We start from the raw sequence: 19,722 nt of genomic DNA, 5'->3' as shown, positions 1-19,722 counted from the left end.
CTGCCTGCTGGTGGGCGTTTAATTGTGGAGAAGAATAAGTGGAAACAAGAAGACCAAGAGACTATTGTAATGGTCTAAATGAGAGATGGTGGTTGTTTGGACTAAGACAATGGCAGCAGAAGCAGAAGAGAATCCATTTTGGAGAAGGATCAATGGAATTTGCTGATGGATTAGATGTGGGGAATGAAGTAGAGAATTTAAGACTGAGTCTCTATTACTGAAGCTTAATGTTCTGAGAGTATGTGATGCTTTTGTAAGCATTTCTCACGGTGCATTTCTTTTGCCCCATTTTCACATATCATCTCTTTAACTAGATTTACACTTAACATCTACAGTACCAGCATAAACTGTGTGTTGCCGTAGGTATAATTCCTGCCAACATTTAATCTCTATTTCTCATTGGTCTCCTTTCTTACAACCTGAGAAGTGTTCTAAGAAGAGAACCATGTTTAGTAAAGTACAATTAATAACAATTCTTCATTAAATATAATAATCTTAGATAGTGAACAAAGCCACTGTCTACTTCCTTGTAAGCATTTTCTTGTACAGAGAGTCCCTGACCTATGATGGTTTGACTTACAACTTTTCAACTTTATCATGCTGCAAAAGCTATACACATTCAGTAGAAACTGTACTTTGAATTTTGCCCTTTTCATGGGCTAGCAATATGCGGTACAACACTCTTATGATGCTGGGCAGTGGCAGCGGGCAGCAGTTCCCAGTTAGGCAGGCGATCACGAGGGTAAACATTGGCTATCCTACAGTGTTTTCATTGTGTTGGATGATTTTGCCCAACTGTAGGCTAATATAAGTATTCTGAGCATGTTTAGGGTAGGCTAGGCTAGACTATGATGTTTCGTAGGGTAGGTGTATTAAATGCATTTTTGACTTAACGATATTTTCAATTTATGATCAGTTTATTAGGATATAATTCTATCATAAGCATCTGCATATCACCTCATTTCATTTTCAAAACACTGACTCTTCAGAAAAGTAGGAAATATCATGATGAACATCTCAGAGTCTCAGAGCTGAGGAAGTGGGCAGTGTGGAGGTTTAGTAGAGCTCTTAGGCACGGTCTTATAATGACAGCTGACACAATGGCCAGAGGCCTTGACAAGCCACCCAATTCTCTTCCCATCTCCTAATTGCTTGGTTAACTGCATTGCAACATAATTCTTTTTTGTTTCTTCCGTTCCCTATGTTCAAGCTTCTAAGGGCAATCCATATCTCTGTTGCACAGGGGAAGGACTCAACTTAAATTCAACATATCTTGGAATAACCTTAATGGATTATTGATGAACTTGGAAGCTGTTCTTTTCAATTCATAGAAATGAATGATCATCAAGAAATATTATCATGGCTGCAGGGTGGGGAAATCCCTTGACAACATGAAAAATGAGCTCTCTTGCAACCATATTAGAATTTTGTATTTCCTTCTCTTACATTGACCTGGTGGTGGCAGGAGAGACAGGAAAATGAAATAAATCTACAAGTATTTTATTTCAAAGAATATCATGATGTGGCAGGTGTCAAGGAAAAAAAATCATATTATAGTTTTCCAGGTTAATCAATTTTTAAAAAATGAGTTTGGTACATGATAAATAGCTGCCATCTTCACTTATAGCACTTAACCCTCTTTGTAATTCCAGAATATCACTGAGGAGTGTTAGCATTGGGCCCAGAATATTTGGTTATTCCATAATAAATTCTTGTAACATCATTGTTACATGTTCACACTGTATAATCTTTGAAATTCATGGAGTGCTATAAGACATGTGAAAGATATTCAACAACAGTGTTGGTTTCTTTTTCCCCTTTTAAATTAAATTTTGTACCTATTAAAAAATAAGATCAAATTATCTAAGTCTTAAGACTTTAAAACAATGTGAACTTTGGGTTATGTTACTATTTATTATATAAACATATTTTTAAAAATCAAAATCTGGAGGTGTCTCCTAAATTTGACATCCATGAACTAATATAGCCATTACCAACTATATGTCTCTTTATAACCCCCTATGTGTCCACCATTCCTATAGGAATGGTGAAATAACACCAAGCCATAGAGAAAGTTGTCACTTGGAAAGGACCTTCTTTACTGTAATTAGCCAGTGTGTATAATGGCTTTGTTTCTCTGGATACATGTGATTCTGGGAAAGTTCATTTGATAATATACTTGCTATTATCCGATATTCTTATTTCTTATGGGGCACACTATTCATATAAAATCAGTTTAGAATGTGCTCCCTGTCTCCAAATACCTTTGCTTCATCCTTCTCTGTAAGGAATGGCTTTAATATCCCTTCCCTTTCACATCTTAGTTCAGGGCTGCTGGTTTACATTAACATCCCACTCATTTCTTTATGTAAAATGAAAACAATAAACCAATAAACTGAAGATATTTCACTGTATTGTGTGCATGCCACAGATATCCTTATAACAACACTAACAAATACGCCCTTAGGTGCCACCAAGACCTCAAATAAGAGGCATATACCCCACTTATTCTATAACTGGTAGAAATTGTTACAACTAGCTTTGAAAACAAGTGAGCACACTTGAAGTGCAAAGAAGTTAGTAACGTTTTGTGTATAGCTTTTAACAGCTTAATTTTTTTTGTAATATTTCAATTATAGTTGACATTCAATATTGTTTTACATTAGTTTCAGGTGTACAGTGTAGTGGTTAGACATTTATATAATTTATGAAGTGATTCCCCTGATTAGTCTAGAACCCACTATGTATAGTTATTACAATATTATTGACTATATTTCCTATGCTGTACTTTACATCCCCCTGCCTATTTTGTAACTACCGTGTTTCCCTGAAAATAAGACCTAGCCGGACTATCAATTCTAATGCATCTTTTGGAGCAAAAATTAATATAGACCCAGTCTTATATTATATTATTTAAAAATAATATAATATTATATTAAAATAAGACCGGGTCTTATATTAAGTTTGTTCTAAAAGATGCATTAGAGCTAATGGTCCTGCTAAGTCTTATTTTTGGGGAAACACAGCACCAATTTGTATTTCTTAATCCCTTCACCTTTTTCACCCAAACCCAACCCTCCTCTCATCTGGTAACCATCAGTCTGTTCTTTGTATCTATGAGTCTGTTCCTGTTTTGTTTTGGTTTTTTTGTTTGCTTATTTTGTTCTTTAAATTCCACACATAAGTGAAATCATATAGTATTTGTCTTTCTCTGTCTGACTCATTTCACTTAGCATAATGTCCTCTAGTTTCATCCATGTTGTCACAAATGGTAAGATTTCATTTTTTATGGCCAAATAATATTCTGTTGTGTGTATATATATATATATATATATATATATATATATATATATATAACATATACATACTGTTGTGTATATATATACAACATATACATACATATATATATATATATATATATATATATATATATATATATATTACATTTTCTTTATCCATTCATCTATTGATGGGTACTTAGGTTGCTTCAATACCTTGGCTATTATAAGTAGCGCTGCAGTGAACATTGGGGTGCATATAGCTTTCCATTTCTCTGAAGAGGACATACAGATGGTCAATAGGCATATGAAAAAATGCTCAACATCACTAGTTATCAGAGAAATGCAAATTAAAACCACAATGAGATATCACCTCACACTGGTCAAAATGGTTATCATCAATAAATAAAAAAACAATGAGTTGGTAGATGTGGAGAAAAGGGATCCCTCATACACTGCTGGTAGGATTGCAAATTGGTGCAGCCACTATGGAAAACAGTATGGAGGTTCCTCAAAAAATTAAAAATAGAATTACCATACGACCCAGCAATTCCACTTCTGGGTATTTATCTGAATAAATTCAAAACACTATTTCAGCAGGTTTATTAATGACAGACTTTGCAGAAGAAAAATGGTTATGTCCTAGTGCTGAAGATGAGGGAAATGTTTGCAAAGACAGTTTTAATCTACATCAGGGGTCAGTAAACTAACAAATCTAGCAGCTGTCTGGTTTTATAAATAAAGTTTTATTGGAAAAGCCATATCCATAGCAGAGTTGAGTACTTGTGAAAGAGACTGAATTGCAGAACCTGAAATATTTATAATCTGGTGTTTTACAGAACAGTTTGCTGACCCTTCTGATTGTAGACACATCAACAAATACAGATATACTTACACAAACATAGTATGTGAAAATGATTCATTTCACAATTTACTGTTGGGTGATTTATAAATAATAAATCTAAATATTAGATATTATTTTTTATATAAATAGAATAAATTTCTTAGCAATTTTTCCACCTTGATGTGCGTTCCATTCTTCCATTCCCCTGTGACACTCTAAATAGTTATTATGGCATGGAACTGGTTTTCTAATCTCCATGTAGCCTTGAGATGTTCCCTAAGCAGTCCCTCAGTTCAAGAAATGAATCACAATGGAATACTATTCGGTGGTAAGAAAAGATGATATAGGAACATTTGTGACAACAGGGATGGATCTTGAGAGTGTAATGCTGAGCGAAATAAGTCAGACATAAAAAGCAGAGAACCTAAGGGTAAAGGGGATCCAATATATAATGATGGAAAGAAAACTGACTCTGGTAGACAAAGGAAGCATCAGTACAATCCATAACTGCTGGGACCTCCCCTGAGCAATGGGGAGCTGGTACACTCCTACACGTAAATGCTTGGTTCCATGAAACATCAAAAAAGTAAATGGGTGTGAAACTGGCAAGCAAAATTTAAATCCAAGTTAGGCTGAATTCACTAAATTTGAGGCCCCACAGAATAGTTTACAAGGTATTTATTTTAAAAAATAAAACCTCATCTGAAAATATATTTAAATGAGAAAAAAATTAGGTATATGATTAAGTTACTTGAGCTTAGCAAGGTAATGAGTAAAGAGTTTTAGTTACACAAAAATAATGAGAAAACCAGACATATAGATACATTTTAATTGTTTTTTTGTTCATGTTTCTCAATTAAAACTGAGAATAAATGATTTAGAACCTTCTAATTAGTGTCTGGTTGCAATTTTGTCCCATTTTTCAATGGCAGAGATTCATATTTAAACTTCCTTTTCATTTGAGGGGATAGCTAGGTTTACGTATTTTTGAACTGAAAATTACTTCATTGTCTTATGATTATGAAAATGACAAATGTTTGTATACTGTTTTCACAGCACACAATTTAAGCAATTCTTACAAGTATGAGGAACATGAAATATAAGCACTCAAAATTCTACCATCCTTAATAATGGCATTATTTATTGAGTGTTCACTGTGCCAGATGCTGCAGTTAGTGATTTTCCTATACTATTTCATTTCTATACAGGGAACCTTGATGCTACCGGTTATATAGCACCCACTAATATGACCTCAATTTTGCTGATCGGGAAATAAGGGTTGAGAGGAGTTAAGTAACTTTTGCACAAGGCTGTATAACTGATAGCATCAGGGGTTTCTGTATAGAATTCAGGGGTAAACCTGGATAGAAACATGGATTTTTATTTTCACTGACCTCTCACTGACACTTGGCATCTCTTCATTATAAATGAAAGCAAAGAGCTAGCTACATTAGTATTAGCAGTGCCTTAGATGTTTTAGCTAATAGAAATCACATATATTTTCAAGTCACGTTGCAATTGCTGCAGAGCTCTTCAATATTGCTCACACTCGTCACTGCTTTGAAATGACAGTAGTTATTAGATGCGCTTCCAGATCTTATGATTTGTGATTTGATATATTACTATATCATCACATTTTAAAATATTTTGATAACTTTATTTTAATATAATCAGCCTGTTTTGTAATGCTATGTTTTTCATTTTAGACATTTAAAACCATTGTGAAAGGGATCTCTAGGCCTCACCAGACTGCCAGAGGAACTCAGGATACACAAAAGTTAAGGACCCCTTGGGAGGAAGTGAGCTGAAATTCACACCCAGAGCGTGGGCTCAGTCTTACAACAGCTCTGCCATTCTGCCTGCCTTTGGACTCATGTTAACATTTTGGTGAATATACTTTCAGATCTGTCTCCAATTTGAAGAGAATTAATTAAGTGGTAATTAACTCAGGGAAATATCAAGGAAATATTCCCCAAAACAGCAAACCTTTCCACTTCCTCATATTCTCAACGAGGTGGGTGGGCATTGGGACTTGCCATTTCTGGGGCTCTGAAGGTGAATTGGGGGAAAAGTTCAAGGCTACCAAGGAATTGTACCCCTGGTAGTGGGACAGGTAACACACCAAGCTGACCTACAAGTCATTCTTAAACAAAAAGAACCCAGAGGTAGAACACTTGTGGACTCTTTTTTGGGGAAAAAAAACAAACATTAATATTTCTGTGAGCCTGGGTCATTCATATATATATATATATATATATATATATATATATATATATATATTTATTTTATTATTTTTTTTTTTTGAGAAGAGAAGAGAAAATGTAACCTAGGAAAGTTATCCTTTGAATACATATATAAGAAATGCTTTCAGGGAAACAAAGACGTGAGAATTACAGCCCTTCTGCACATATCCTAAAGACCTACTACTAGCCTAATTGGCACCTTTGTGTGATTATGAAGTCTCCTCTTCCTCAAGGCACTCACTACCATCTGCTGGAAAACATGCCCTATAAGTAGACAGGCGGCACTGTGGAAAGCCTGTACAAACACACACAGCAGCCCTGGTCCCGACAACACCAATGGTGATAAAACCCACCTAACTAAGAGATAAATCAAAATCAGGTATTCATAAAAGAAGAACCTGCATGTCAGAGACTGGTGGTTCAGCAAATGTAGTAAGTATGGAAATATGGCTTACATACCACAGGGATTATATTGATCTAAATTAACTATTAACATAATTGACAATATAAAAATAGTACAACAGAAGTCTGGAAATGCGGGACAGTATTAATTATCTTTCATAGAAGGGAGTCAAGAAAAACTCTCAAAACTAATTTTAAATATAAAGTTACAAAAAGTCTCCCATCCACGGTAGCCCCTGGAGATATGCAGTGAGTGATGGCTATGCTTCAACCTTTAAAGTTTGAGCCAACCTTTGCTCTTTATCTTAGCAAACTGATGTTCTGATTTCTGTGAGCCTGGGTCATTAATTTTCTGGTCCATGGGAGATGGAACCATTCAGACTAGCTGACGAAATTAGGTATCTGAGTGTGCTGGACAGGGCCAGACTGTTCACCCTGGTGACAAACACATCCCAGCCAGACTGTTCACCCTGGTGACAAACACATCCCATGCACTCTAGGAGACAACTAGCTGTTTTTTCCTGGCCACACTCCAGTCCAACCACAAGCCTTTCCATTTGAAACTTCTGCAACACCTCTCTCTACCTCATTCCGTTGTCCTCTACAGTTTGTCTTGGTGATGAAAATTCAAAATATCTGTGATGTGCAGTTTAAGAATAGATGCACGTAGAAAGAATTTTGACTTCTGGCTATAATTCTAGACCTGCCTCACAATTTATCCCCAACTTCTCGAATCCTTCCAAAATCTCTGATAAACAGAAATTGCTAATGTGGCAGAGACTGGCTGTTCACTAAATCTATTTTCTTTTCTTCTTGTATAAACAGCTTGACTATATTTCCCAGCTTCCCTTCAGTTATGTGTGGCCATGTGACTGAGTTCTGGCCAGTACAATGGGGAGGATGCTATGTAGACCACTTTAGACACAGCCATAAAAGTCTCCAGGCTGTGCCACAGAGAGTCTTGAGAGAACAGCAAGGGCCTAGCCCAGAGACTGGCAAACTTTTTCTTAAAAGGCCAGAGAATAAATATTTTAGGCTTGTGGGTCACACAGTCTGTGTCACAATTATTCAATGCAGTCATTGTGGGGCAAAAGCAGCCATAGATAATATATAAAGAAATGGGCATGGCTGTGCTCCCATAAAACTATATTTACAAAAACATGGGGTGGCTCACAGTTCAGAGTTTGTTTATCCCTGCCCTGGAGTATGTCACAGCTACAAGATGGAAAGACTGCCAGTTCCTGAGTAGAACCTGCATGGAAGCAGCCCCTTTCACCTGCAGAAGATAGCAACACTTACCCTCACTAATTCAGCAATACAGAAACCTCAAAAGGCATTTCCAGGCAGAGGGAAACCGAGTTCAAACATTCATTGCTCTATCACCTTGGTACTTCCTGTGAGAGGCTTTGGGGGCCTCAGTGATGCCAGTTTCCCCAATTCTCTACTCACCAGTGACAGTTTAAAAAAAATAGGAAAAGAGTTATAAAAGCTTAATATTATTTAAAAATAACCCATTTATAGTTATAGTTAGGTACTATGAACTTAAAATTTATAGCCCTTTAAGATGCCATACTTACAAAAAGAAATATAACAGGCTACAGATGAGAGTACTTTTATAAATAAGATGTGTAGCATGATGTTATGCTCACCAGCTGCCACAGGCTGAAACTGCCTGCCCTGGCTTTTCAAGTGCAGTTCCATTACTGTCCCTGCTCACTGCCACAGAGGATCAACAGGGTTGCCTGGCTCCAGATTCTAATCCACAGCTAATGAAAGATTCCGCTCAGAATGCATCCTCTGCCAACTTTCTGGCATTGGCACTCAGATGTTGAGGATGCTTCAGATTTCTGGTCTATTCAAGTTCTAGTGGTTTGGGATGCCGTCCTTCGCATTAATCCGCCTGGCGATTTTTGGTGGTTCTTGTCATCTTTATTTATAAGTAAAGAGTTAAGCACCCAAACAGTACCCAGCACATAGCAGGCATAGAAGAAATATTTGCTGCATGAAGTTCTTTTAAATTTAGTGCGTAATAAGACATTAGTACATTAGCCCCACATCCAGAGTTATTAAACTTTTTTTGCCAAATCTCTTAAAACATCACCACCAGTAAGAGAAACTGGCACATGTGAGATGTAAGTTTTAGTGGCTGTCAGTCAGAGAGAGTCAGGGTGGACGGTGGAGCTCTACACCTGTTCTCAGAGGACACATCTAAGCGGCTAGAATAGTTGAGAATGTAAGAAACTTTCCTGATTATTTGTTAAAAATAACTCACAGCGATTATAAAAAATGTATCTGATATAGAGATGAGACTAAAACATACAGAATGTTTTCTAATACATACAGATGCAATCCTATAAACTTCACACAAATCACATCACCCAGAATACTTGAAGTAGCCTCCTTGGACAAATGACTTTGAAATTTCTCTTTTCTCCCCCCAACCCGTTTTAGTAGTGAATATTTGGATAATAAAAACACTTTCCTGATGTAGGACTATAAGTTTTATGGAGTCCTTACTTCCCTAAAATATTATTTTCCCTATAGGATCACATGTGGTTTCATGCTGTTTAGTGTGGGGAATTATAAAACCAATGAGTGGAGTGTTTAAAGGGGATTTGGAGAGAATGTACAAGGTTCATTTTTTCCTTTATCAATTCTTATTTATTTTGATAAAACTACAAAAGTAATTTATTTATGAAATTACTCTCAACTTTAACCATTACAGCAATTCTGTGGTAATATCAAGCCTTGAAAATATAATAGCAAAATGTGTGAAGTAAGCCAGTTTCTATTTTAAATGTCAGGCAGGGGCATTGGCCGTTATTTTTCTGAAGAATGTTGAGCACATGATGGTAAATCATGAAAGATTTTAATGGTATTTTATTTCAACAACCCTTGAATGTTTTATATTTATAGCTATCCCCTAAAAATTCTATTGTAAGCATGAAAGAATTAAGGAACTAGTTGAAAATGACTGATGTAATATTTTCTAAATTCTTATGTGTGAGACTCCAGTTTCACCTTTTCAAACAAGGAATAAGAGAAAACTCACACAAAATTGTTAAAAGCTACATCTAGTTACAAAATCTTAAAATAAGATTAGTATCCTAAAAATAGGAATAGGGATTACTAACCCTGGACCATACATTTAATCAGAAATGCATCACTACTGGTCACCAGTTATAAATTATTGAACCTTCAAAAATTCCATAAGGCAAATCTCATGACCTTGAAGTATGGAGTGAATGGAAAACTGGTCCACAGTACTTAACGAGTAAACAGAAGCTACAATTTAAATCGAGGCTCCTTTGACTTCTTAGTCCATGTTCTTTTTGCCACATCATACTGTTGAATTCATATTTCATGCTGTAGATACTGAAGTCGTCTCCCATCCCAATTCATTCTCTCCATATATAACTGAGTGTTTTCTTTGTTAACGCCACACATTAGTAGGTAACCAGAACCACAAAAATCAACAGGGACATTCAACAGTGCACAGTGTCTGTAGGTGGAGAGTGTGTCTTCATGGCCCAGATGTGACTTCTAAAGACCACACCCATACATCCCAGCTGGCCCGGCTTGCAGCCAATGTGCCTGGATTTGTCCTGCTATGATTGTGAAGAATCCTCTTAGGCAGAGTAATGGCCCCCCAAAGATGGTCCCATTCTAATCCCTGGCACCTGTGAGTGTGTTCTCTTACATGGTGAAAGGGACTCTGCAGATGTGATTAAGTTAAGGAGTCTGAAATGGGGAGAGTATCCTGGATTATCTGGGTGGGCCCGATATCATCACACAAGGGAAGCAGGAGGGGCAGAGTCAGATAGGAAGATACTATGCTGCTGGCTTTGAAGATGGAGGAACGGGTTCTGAGCCAAGAAATGCAGACAGCCTCCCAAAGTTGGAAAAGACCAGGAAACGGATCTCCCCGAGAGCCTTCAGAAGCCACACAGCTTTGCTGAGTTGATTTTAGCCCACTGAGACTTCTGACCTCCAGAACTGTGAGGTAATAAACTCGTTTTGTTCTAAGCTGCTGAGTATGTAGTAATTTGTTATGGAAGCCACGGGACACTAATACCCTTTTAATATTAAAAGTGTCCTTGTTTGTACGATAAATATAAGGAAATAGAGTTCGTAACTGATCAAGCTCTGACCTTGAAAGGCCAACACATTATCAAATTGAAAAGCTTTCATGTAAATCTCTTCCTGGGTTTGGTTTTAGGGGGTCTCTGAGGGCCAGTAAAGCTTATTTCCTGCACATTCCATGGATTGCTATAGATTTACTGTTCTGAATTCAATAATGTTGTCAGGTAATAAAGAACAGAAATATACAACCACTTCTCAAAAGCCTTGTAAAATTAGAGTTTGCAAGAGCTCTACACCATACAGATAGTCTAATTCAGAAGCAGGTCATTTGCTTCCCCGGGATGGGGCTTTATTGCCCAGTCAGCATAGCAGTCAGCACAAGAAGCAGGGAAGCTGCAGACAGTGGACTGATGGGTGGGGAAGAGGATAGATTTTTTTTTTTCCATGGGTGGAAAGTGAGAAAAAGTAAATAATCAATGTTGGCCAGGAGAGCTTCATTTAATCATTTAGTTCTGCCTGCGTAAGCAACATCTGTGAGCAAACAGCCCTCCCATCACAATCTGCAGATATTTATAACCAGCCCAGAAGGTTGTTTGGAGTGAAGACATCATGATTAAGGGAAAGAATAAACTGTAACTGCAGGATGCAGTCAAACCAAATGAGATCTCAGAGGTCACTAGTCAATCCTCCATACCGAGGGGTGAGGCCCTTTGCATTATCCCTCTCCCATTCTAGTCCACCCCCTCCAGCGAGGAGAACTCCTAAGACAGCCTATTCTGCTTTCCGACGATGACAAATTGTGAACAAGATTTCTTTACATTTTGGCTATAATCTTATAACCTTCACCCTTTGGTCTTAGTTTCACCTGCTTCAGTCACATAAAAAAAGTACGAACCAGTAGCTCTCAATTCTGGCTGCGTACTAGAGTTACGTGGGGAGCCTTTAAAGATCTGATGTCTGGCCTGCATCACTGACATTTAAGTCAGAGCCATTTAAGTGGGAACGGGCCCTGAGCATCAGCATTTCTAAAACTCTTCAGGTGATGCCAATGTGTAGCCAAGGTTGAGGGTTACCGGCTTAACACCTCTTCCATACTACACTCTTCATATATTAATAGTTAAAGACACCCCCAGCTGAGTTGAATCTTCTCTTCCTCAGAGCAGACAATAAAAGGTAACTTGCAGTCATTGCTGTGCAGCCCCAGAGAGGACCAGGGATATAAACCACCAAAGAAGACTTGGCTGTGGTGGAATTGACTTGGTTCCTTTCATGTTTTTAAAAGTATAACCAGACAGATAAAGTGGACTTCATCAAAATTAAAATTCTTTGTGCTTCTAAGGACAGACACTAACAAGAAAATGAAAAGACAATCACAAAGTGTCAGAAAATATGTGTCAATCATGTACTTGAGGGTCTAGTATCCAGAATATGTAAAGAAATATTATAACTCAGTAATAAAAAGACAAATAACCCAATTAAGACTGGGCCAAGAATGTAAATAGGTATTTCTCCAAAGAAGATATATCTAAAATATAACCACCTTTTCCCACTCCCCTAAAGACACACACCACACACACACCATCATGTAATATCACAATTTTTAAATTTTGCAAAATTTGCCAAAATTTTACCATAAATTTATTTGCCATAAATTTAATGATAAAAGTACCTCTAGTAGGTGTCATTTAAAAATCAGTTTTCTGAGCTGGCCCCTCTGGCTGTGATGCAAAACCACAAGGCACTCAGAACTACCCTTCCGCACAGCTCTGAAGAGCCTCCCATCTAGGAAGCAAGTCCAAGGCCAATTTCAGAGACAGGCAAGCTGAGCCCTGGGATGATAAAAAACACTGGATTTTCCAAACAATGACTATTTGACTGCAAATTCAAACACTGCTTGAAAGATTCTTTTTAAAATTCTTTGAGGCAAAGGGAAAATTTTTTTATTTTTAGATTTAAATTGAGTATTTAGCTTATTTCTTTGCAGATATTAAATACTATTGTTCATAAAACAATTAGAGAAGAGTACAAGGCAGTGTTTATGTAAGAAATAAGTAATGTGGTGTCAACTGAAAGATTGAATGTGAGCAAAGATTTAGTACAAGCTAAGTCTCCAAATTTTTTATATTGGCCAAAACAGATATCATCTGAAATCAATAATTAGAGATTATTAAAACAGTGGTTCTCAATATTCAACAATGTGTGGAGACAGTTTTGATTGACACTACTGGGGGGATGGCATTGAATGGGTCGAGTCCAGGGATGCTACAAAGCATCCTACAATGCACAGGACAGGCCCCCTCTCCCTAACCAAAAATCATCTGGTCTAAAATATCAACAGTGCTATGGTTGAGAAAACCTAAGCTAAATACAGTGTAATTGTTTCATGGAATACTACATATTCATTAAAAATAATCTTGTAGATTAGTGATTCTCAACTCTGGCTGTGTATTATGATTTGTGATGAGTCACTGGGAGAACTTCAAAAAGGCGCTACTCTCAACCAATCAGGACCAGGCTCTCTGGGGTGGGCGCTGGGCACAGCTATGATTTATATTCTCTTCAGGTAATTGTAATGCATACCCAGAGTTGAGAACCACTGTTTCAGATTCACATTATGTATAGATATTAAATGACAAGGAAATATATACATGCTAAGTTTAAATAAAGCATGTAAGAAAGCATAGGTACAGTGTATTTAAATTTTTACTAAATACACTGTACCTACCATAAAATATATGTGTACTGTAAAAATATATATGCACTGTAAAATGGAACCAGTGTATAATAGTACTTATCTGTATTTTCTGACTTCATCATGATAAAAGTAATAAAAGACAATAGACCACTCTAGGAAATAGTTTGGCAGTTTCTTATAAAACTAAACATGCTACCACATGCCCAGCAATAGTACCCTTGGATGTTTATCTCAGAGAAATGAAAACTCTGTTCACATGAAAACCTGTATATGGATGTTCATAGCAGCTTTATTTATAATAGCCAAAAATGAAGCAACCCAGAGGTGGTACATGGAACAATCCTTAGCAATGAAAATGAATGAGCTAATGACATGTGAAATGATCTGGATGGATCTCCAGAGAATCATGCTGAGTTAAAAAAGGTTATATATACTCTCTAATTCCATTTACATACCAGTCTTGAAATCACAAATTTACAGAAACGGGGACTAAATGAGTGGTTTCGAGGGGTTAAGGAGGGGAGTGAGAGGAAGTAGGTATGGCTGTATATGGCAGCAGGAGCGACCCTTATGGGCATGGAAATGCCCATAGGTTGAATGTATCGATGATACTACACTACAGTTTGGAAGACATCATCAGTGGGGGAAAATAGGTAAAGGGTATATGGGATCTCGCTGTGTTATTTCTTAAAATGACATGTGAATCTACAATTATCTTGAAAATTTAATTTTTAAAAAGACAATAAGAATCAATTTTAACTAGAAAATAACCACCTATTGTGTTGAACAAATTGCTGCCTTAAGGAAATTTATCTTTTGAGTAGTAACAAAATGTATGTGTATAGTAAAAAGCATTGCTTTAAGAAATTTTAAAAAAAGTATCGATTACACCAGCAAATTGGTGAATACAAGAATTTAATTTTCAGATAACAAAGCTTCCCTTCTGACAGCATGATGAGGGTTACTATGTGGATTCCTCTTTAGCAAAGTTGCTTATTCTAAGTAAGCAGTAGCATACAAGTGATGGGAGAAGATGGGTTGCAGAAAATTAGAATTTACCTGGTTCATCAGCCTTCTCAGTTGCTGATGGTTGTAAATCTGGAAAGCTCCAGGTTTCACCAAAAGTCAGTGGAAGCAAGGAGTGACAGAGTCAAATAGGAACAAGCACTATTTCATGCACACCTCTCAGGGATTTGCTCTCAAATCAGAGAACATCAGCCTCACAGTGGAGCCTGTTAACAAAGCAGACACCCTCAGGCATGTCCCCAGTTACTGATTCTGTGGCTCAGGGCTGTGGCCCATGAATCTGCATGCCTATCACGTGTCCCTGGTGAAACCAGATTTTCAGGAACACTGCTGTGAGGGACACCGAGAGCTGGGCTGGATGTGGATTGCCCATGAAGTGACCCGCGGTCTTCAATCAGAGGAATAGATTTTTGTCATCTTTCCTTAAGGAAGATTAAAGGGATTCTTCTAGTTTGGGAGCTTATAAGTCAATTAATTACAGTAATAATTGCTGAGAACTGAACTCATGCTTAAGAATTGGACTGGATGTGAATGTTTACCTGCAGAGAAGAGAAGAAAAATGGTGGCCACCGTGCTGTACACATGAGACCATGGCTAGGTAGTCCCAGGTGTCCAAAAAAAAAAAAAAAATGAGTGTGTACGGAGGGTGATTGTAAGAGAAGCTGGACCTCCCAGCACTGTCGCTGGGAGCAGCATGAGGGCAACGTGGTGGGACTTTACTTTTTACCCGTGCAAGGACCAGACTGTGCTCAAGAAACAGATTGCATTATCCAGACTGAAAAATTTACAATGTATAAACATTGTCCAGTCCTAGATGGTTCCTTCAAGCTGTCATTTTTGCTTGTGTCCACAGTGGGCACAAGGCTTCACATAAAACAGGGACTCCGCTATCTGCTGCCATAGCCACTTCCCCACGTCTCTTCTTCCAGATCTGCCCTGGCCCTCTCAGCTGCTAACATGTTTGTGTCCTCTTTCCCACCCTCGTCTGCCCTTCTCAGTCTGTTCCTGGTCATCAGTAGGGTCTGACTCTGGCTTCTCTCAGTAATATTTCTGATTATTCACTTCAGCTGCTTTGTCTCTGGTCCTCTCAGGTACATACTCGTCCCAGCTCAGCATTTCTTCAGGAACCTCAAAACCCAATTTGACCTGGTTGAAAATGCCCTGGCCAGCAAGATGTCTCATCAACTGGCCACACCGTGCGCTGGTGATATTAATTGCAAAACCACTAATGCTTTAACTGTAAAAGCACTTGGATAGAAGTGGCCAGAATAGTGTTTCTTTTCTTCATCTTCCTCATTTGCCTGTCCTAACTTGGTCTTATCTCTTTGGATATTCCATACTTGTCCTTTTTCACACTGGTCTTAGTTCCCAACTGACCCTTACCTCATAGGACTAGTTCAGGAATGGCAAGCAGGTCTCTTCTCACACACTAATTCTAATCAATTGTTAATAGTTGCAGGAAGTGTTGCAATTAAAAGCTAGCATCTGACCTCCATGTGCCAGAACCAATTAGTTACGCCTACCTAGGGTTAGAATGTGGGTAGTCTTCAAAAAGGCTTTGGACTGGGTAGTTTCTTCTTTTCTTTAGGGTTGATATACTAACTGCAAGGGCTTTACAATATTTCTTTGCATTCTTTACTCAAACCTCAGTTTTAGAAAAGAAACTACATTGACTCTTGAACAACTCAGCAGTTAGGGGTACTGATCCCCCATGCAGTTGAAAACCTGGGTATAGCTTTTGACTCCCCCAAATCTTAATACTAACAGCCTACTGTTGACCTTACTAACAACATAAATAGTTGATTTATACATATTTTGTATGTGATATATATTATATACTGTATTCTTACAATAAGTTAAGCTAGAGAAAAGAAAATGTAATTAAGAAAATCATAAGAAAGAAAAAATACATTTATAGTAGTGTATGTATTTATCTGTGTATATAAAATCTGTGTATAAGTGGACCCATGCAGTTCTAACCCACGTTTTTCAAGGGTCAACTGTATTTTGAATGCATTAGCATTTCCACTCATCTTTGACGATATGAAAACATCTGCAGAACAGAAACTTCAGGAACTGTGTCTTTTTTTCCAGTGAGAACATACTTTGCCAGTGCCTTTGGCAGAATCCCTTATGCAGTTATAGTTTGAGAATTGTACAAATATTCCCAGCTTTAGGCTGAACAAAGAGTAGCTTCTGAGCTGAATGGTGTCAGAAACACTGTCCCCCATTATTGAAAGCCCTTCCCTCTCTGGCAGTTTCTTATCTTTCACTATCAACTGTCTGCTGTAGTTACTGGTATTTCATGATAAAATGTTGCCTCTGTCATATAGTTGAAATGAGAATACTCAGATCATAGGGGTTAACACAGTTTCATTCCTACCTTTCTACACACAATGGGCACGCCACAAGAGGGCATTCTTACCTGCATGTGTTATTCCCTACCAAGTGTCTTCACAAAGGAGCACCAACTCAACTTACCTTGTAGTGGAAGAGAAACAATCCACAGAACAGGCTGTACAAATCTGCTGTGAGCAGGGAGAGGTTGACTGACGTGGCACTGGTTTTCTTTATGACGACTGGCATGAAGCTGTAGAGACCAAACATGCAGGCACTGAAGCCGACATAGAGCAGGCCTGCAGGGAGAGGAAAGAGAGGTGACATCACAGCCTCCTCCAGGGCCTCTGTATCCACAGTGGATGAAAGACAGGGAGCCACTTACCATTCATACAAGGGAGTTTTTCTTTCACTCTATTAACAGATGTTTATTATTGGGTAATGCATAACTGAAACATAAAAAGTGAAAATCTGTGTGTGGAAATGAACTTTCTGCTTCTCACTACCTATCTGGTATTTTGCTGCTTCTGAGAAGGAGTGACTCTTATTGCCTACAGTCAGAACATGGGTCAAGGCTTCTGAATTCTATTCTTAACTGGGAATTCATTAACTTCTACTATCCATGTCTGCTAAAACAGTTTTATCTCTGAGTTTTTTATTTGCAAAATAGGAACAGAACTGCTTGGTATCATGCATTGCTCACGATGATAAATCACTGCATTGCCCTTAAAGGGGAAGAGCTTACCTGTCAGAGATCTGAACTAAGTCAGAGTACTGACCTGGAATCCTATCTACGCGACCGTGGGCACACCATTCATTGCTCAGAGAACAAGGTGATCTGTCCATCTCTTGCAGATTTGTGAATCCTGCTCAGCCCTACGCCTAACACACAGAGACCAACTCCCTCATCACCTTGCCTAGCATGTCGTGGGCTCTCAGATGTAAGTGCTGTTGTTTTTATAAATAAATAGGAAAAAATGCTTTGCAAATCATCAAAGAATTAGGTTGTGCAAAAGAGAAAGATAAAAAGGGAAAACAATGCCCTTAAAATGCTGGATGGCCATTCTCTCATCGTCTAAATCGCTATCTCACTCTCCAATTATAAATAGATACACAACTGTTAATACTAATTCCATAAGTACATGATTTAGTTGGGTCCCACACAGAAGTTCATGGCTAAATTTGGAGTTTGGTTTATTTTTTCCTAGATGTGGGTACAACACAAATGTAGGGGGAAAAAAGCACACATTTCTCTATCTTGAAAGAAGAAGGCATAGAATAAGCCTAAGTAATACAAGTCAGTGGCTGTTGGGGCTTTATAATATAATAAAAGTGATCAACCTTTCCAAAGGAATCCTTGATATAATGTGTCTGGTGTGGGCCATGGGCAGATTGCTCCTAGAATCCTGTGAATTTCGGAGGACGTGGACATCCAATCCCTTTGACTATGAACACAAGTGACTCCTCCAAAGAGAAGTTTGGTTTTCTGATATGAAAAGTATTTAGGGCATAAATCATCATTCTATACATTTCTGATTCTACGTTTAAGGAAAGCCACATCAAATCCATATAGAAAAATTATTTTGAACATTGAATAAGCAAACTCAGTACAACAGCCCCCTCTAGTGTGGTGGATGTGCCCCAAGAGGAAACTGGAGCAACCAGTTTCCCAGTTCCATAAAGTACAAATTCTCTCATAAATATTCCATCATAGCAATATCAGATGGCTTTTGACTCTCCATTAATTTCCTAAAAATAGTCAATTTTCCTGTGCTTTGGTTTCATGCTGCTTATAATTCATTTTCCTTTTAACCAAGTTACTAAAAATGCAATACTAAATAATATATAATTAATACATGAAAAGACATAAACATTAATTCCATATCCCTTTAAGAAATCTAAGACTAGTTACAAGATACATCCTTAAATGAATCCACTAAAAAAATCAGACTTGATCAGAATACAATCCAAGCACCAGAGCTTCTTCTTTTTTTTTTTGAGGGCGTCACTGATTTAGATTATACATGACTGGGATGACTGGGTTAGAAAGTTCCAGAATCCTACCGTTCCATTACCTTACCAAGGACACCATGGACCCTTACATATGGGCTTTGACTTTTATATTCACTCAGTTTTTTAACCATTTATTCACTCAATACCTGCTATGCCCTAGGTACTCTGTGATGGGCGACCAATGCAATGAAAACCAGGATAAACAAGAAGCTAAGCATTGGTATTAGTGCTGTGAAGGAGGAAAAGATTTTCTTATAAGGAATGGCAGGGGGCTTGCTTTAGGAAGGATGACTAGGTAAGGCTTCTCTGTGGAGGTAGCATTTACCTTGAATGCTGAAGGACTAAAAGGACATTGCCATGGGAGGAACTAGGGGAAGAATAGTTTAGGCAAGGCGAACTGCCAATGAAGAGACCCTCAGAAGGGACAGGGCCTGATGTGTCCCAGGACCTGCCAGAGGCCAGAATATCAGAGCAGAATGAACAGAATGGGGCAGTGATAAGAGATGAGGTTCGAAAAATTAGGCAGGGGATGAATTATGTAAGGCCTTGTAGGTCTTGGAAACAAATTGATATCTTAATCTAGTTGTAATAGGAAGCCATGGAAGAGTTTGTAGCAAGTGGCTAGTAGCTGATCTACATTCTTAAAAGATGACTGGCTATTGTGTGCAGAAGGGATTAGAAGGAGGAAAGCCTGAGAGGAGACCAGTGAGAAGTGTGGTATCACAGTCCAAGCAAGAGACGCTGGTGGCTTCACTTAGAATGGTAGTAGGGATGAAGGGAAGTGGCTGGGTCTGTGAACAT

The 19,722-nt window shown here is 37.9% G+C and overlaps 1 protein-coding gene across 2 annotated transcripts in view; it reads right to left on the bottom strand.

Annotated features, from left to right (window-relative positions):
- Positions 1 to 19,722, bottom strand: part of SLC35F1 (solute carrier family 35 member F1) — a 370,737-nt gene that overhangs the window by 15,338 nt on the left and 335,677 nt on the right. For both annotated transcript variants that reach the window (XM_074333488.1, XM_019740997.2), the window contains exon 7: positions 17,053 to 17,207. In XM_074333488.1, the coding sequence (XP_074189589.1) occupies positions 17,053 to 17,207 (155 nt within the window). The remainder of the gene's footprint in view (positions 1 to 17,052; positions 17,208 to 19,722) is intronic.

This window comes from Rhinolophus sinicus, linkage group LG05, assembly GCF_036562045.2.
Source record: "Rhinolophus sinicus isolate RSC01 linkage group LG05, ASM3656204v1, whole genome shotgun sequence".
NCBI classification, from domain to species: Eukaryota; Metazoa; Chordata; class Mammalia; order Chiroptera; family Rhinolophidae; genus Rhinolophus; species Rhinolophus sinicus.
The sequence above is the reverse complement of the archived record's forward strand: the minus strand, read 5'-3'. Positions and strand labels throughout refer to the sequence as shown.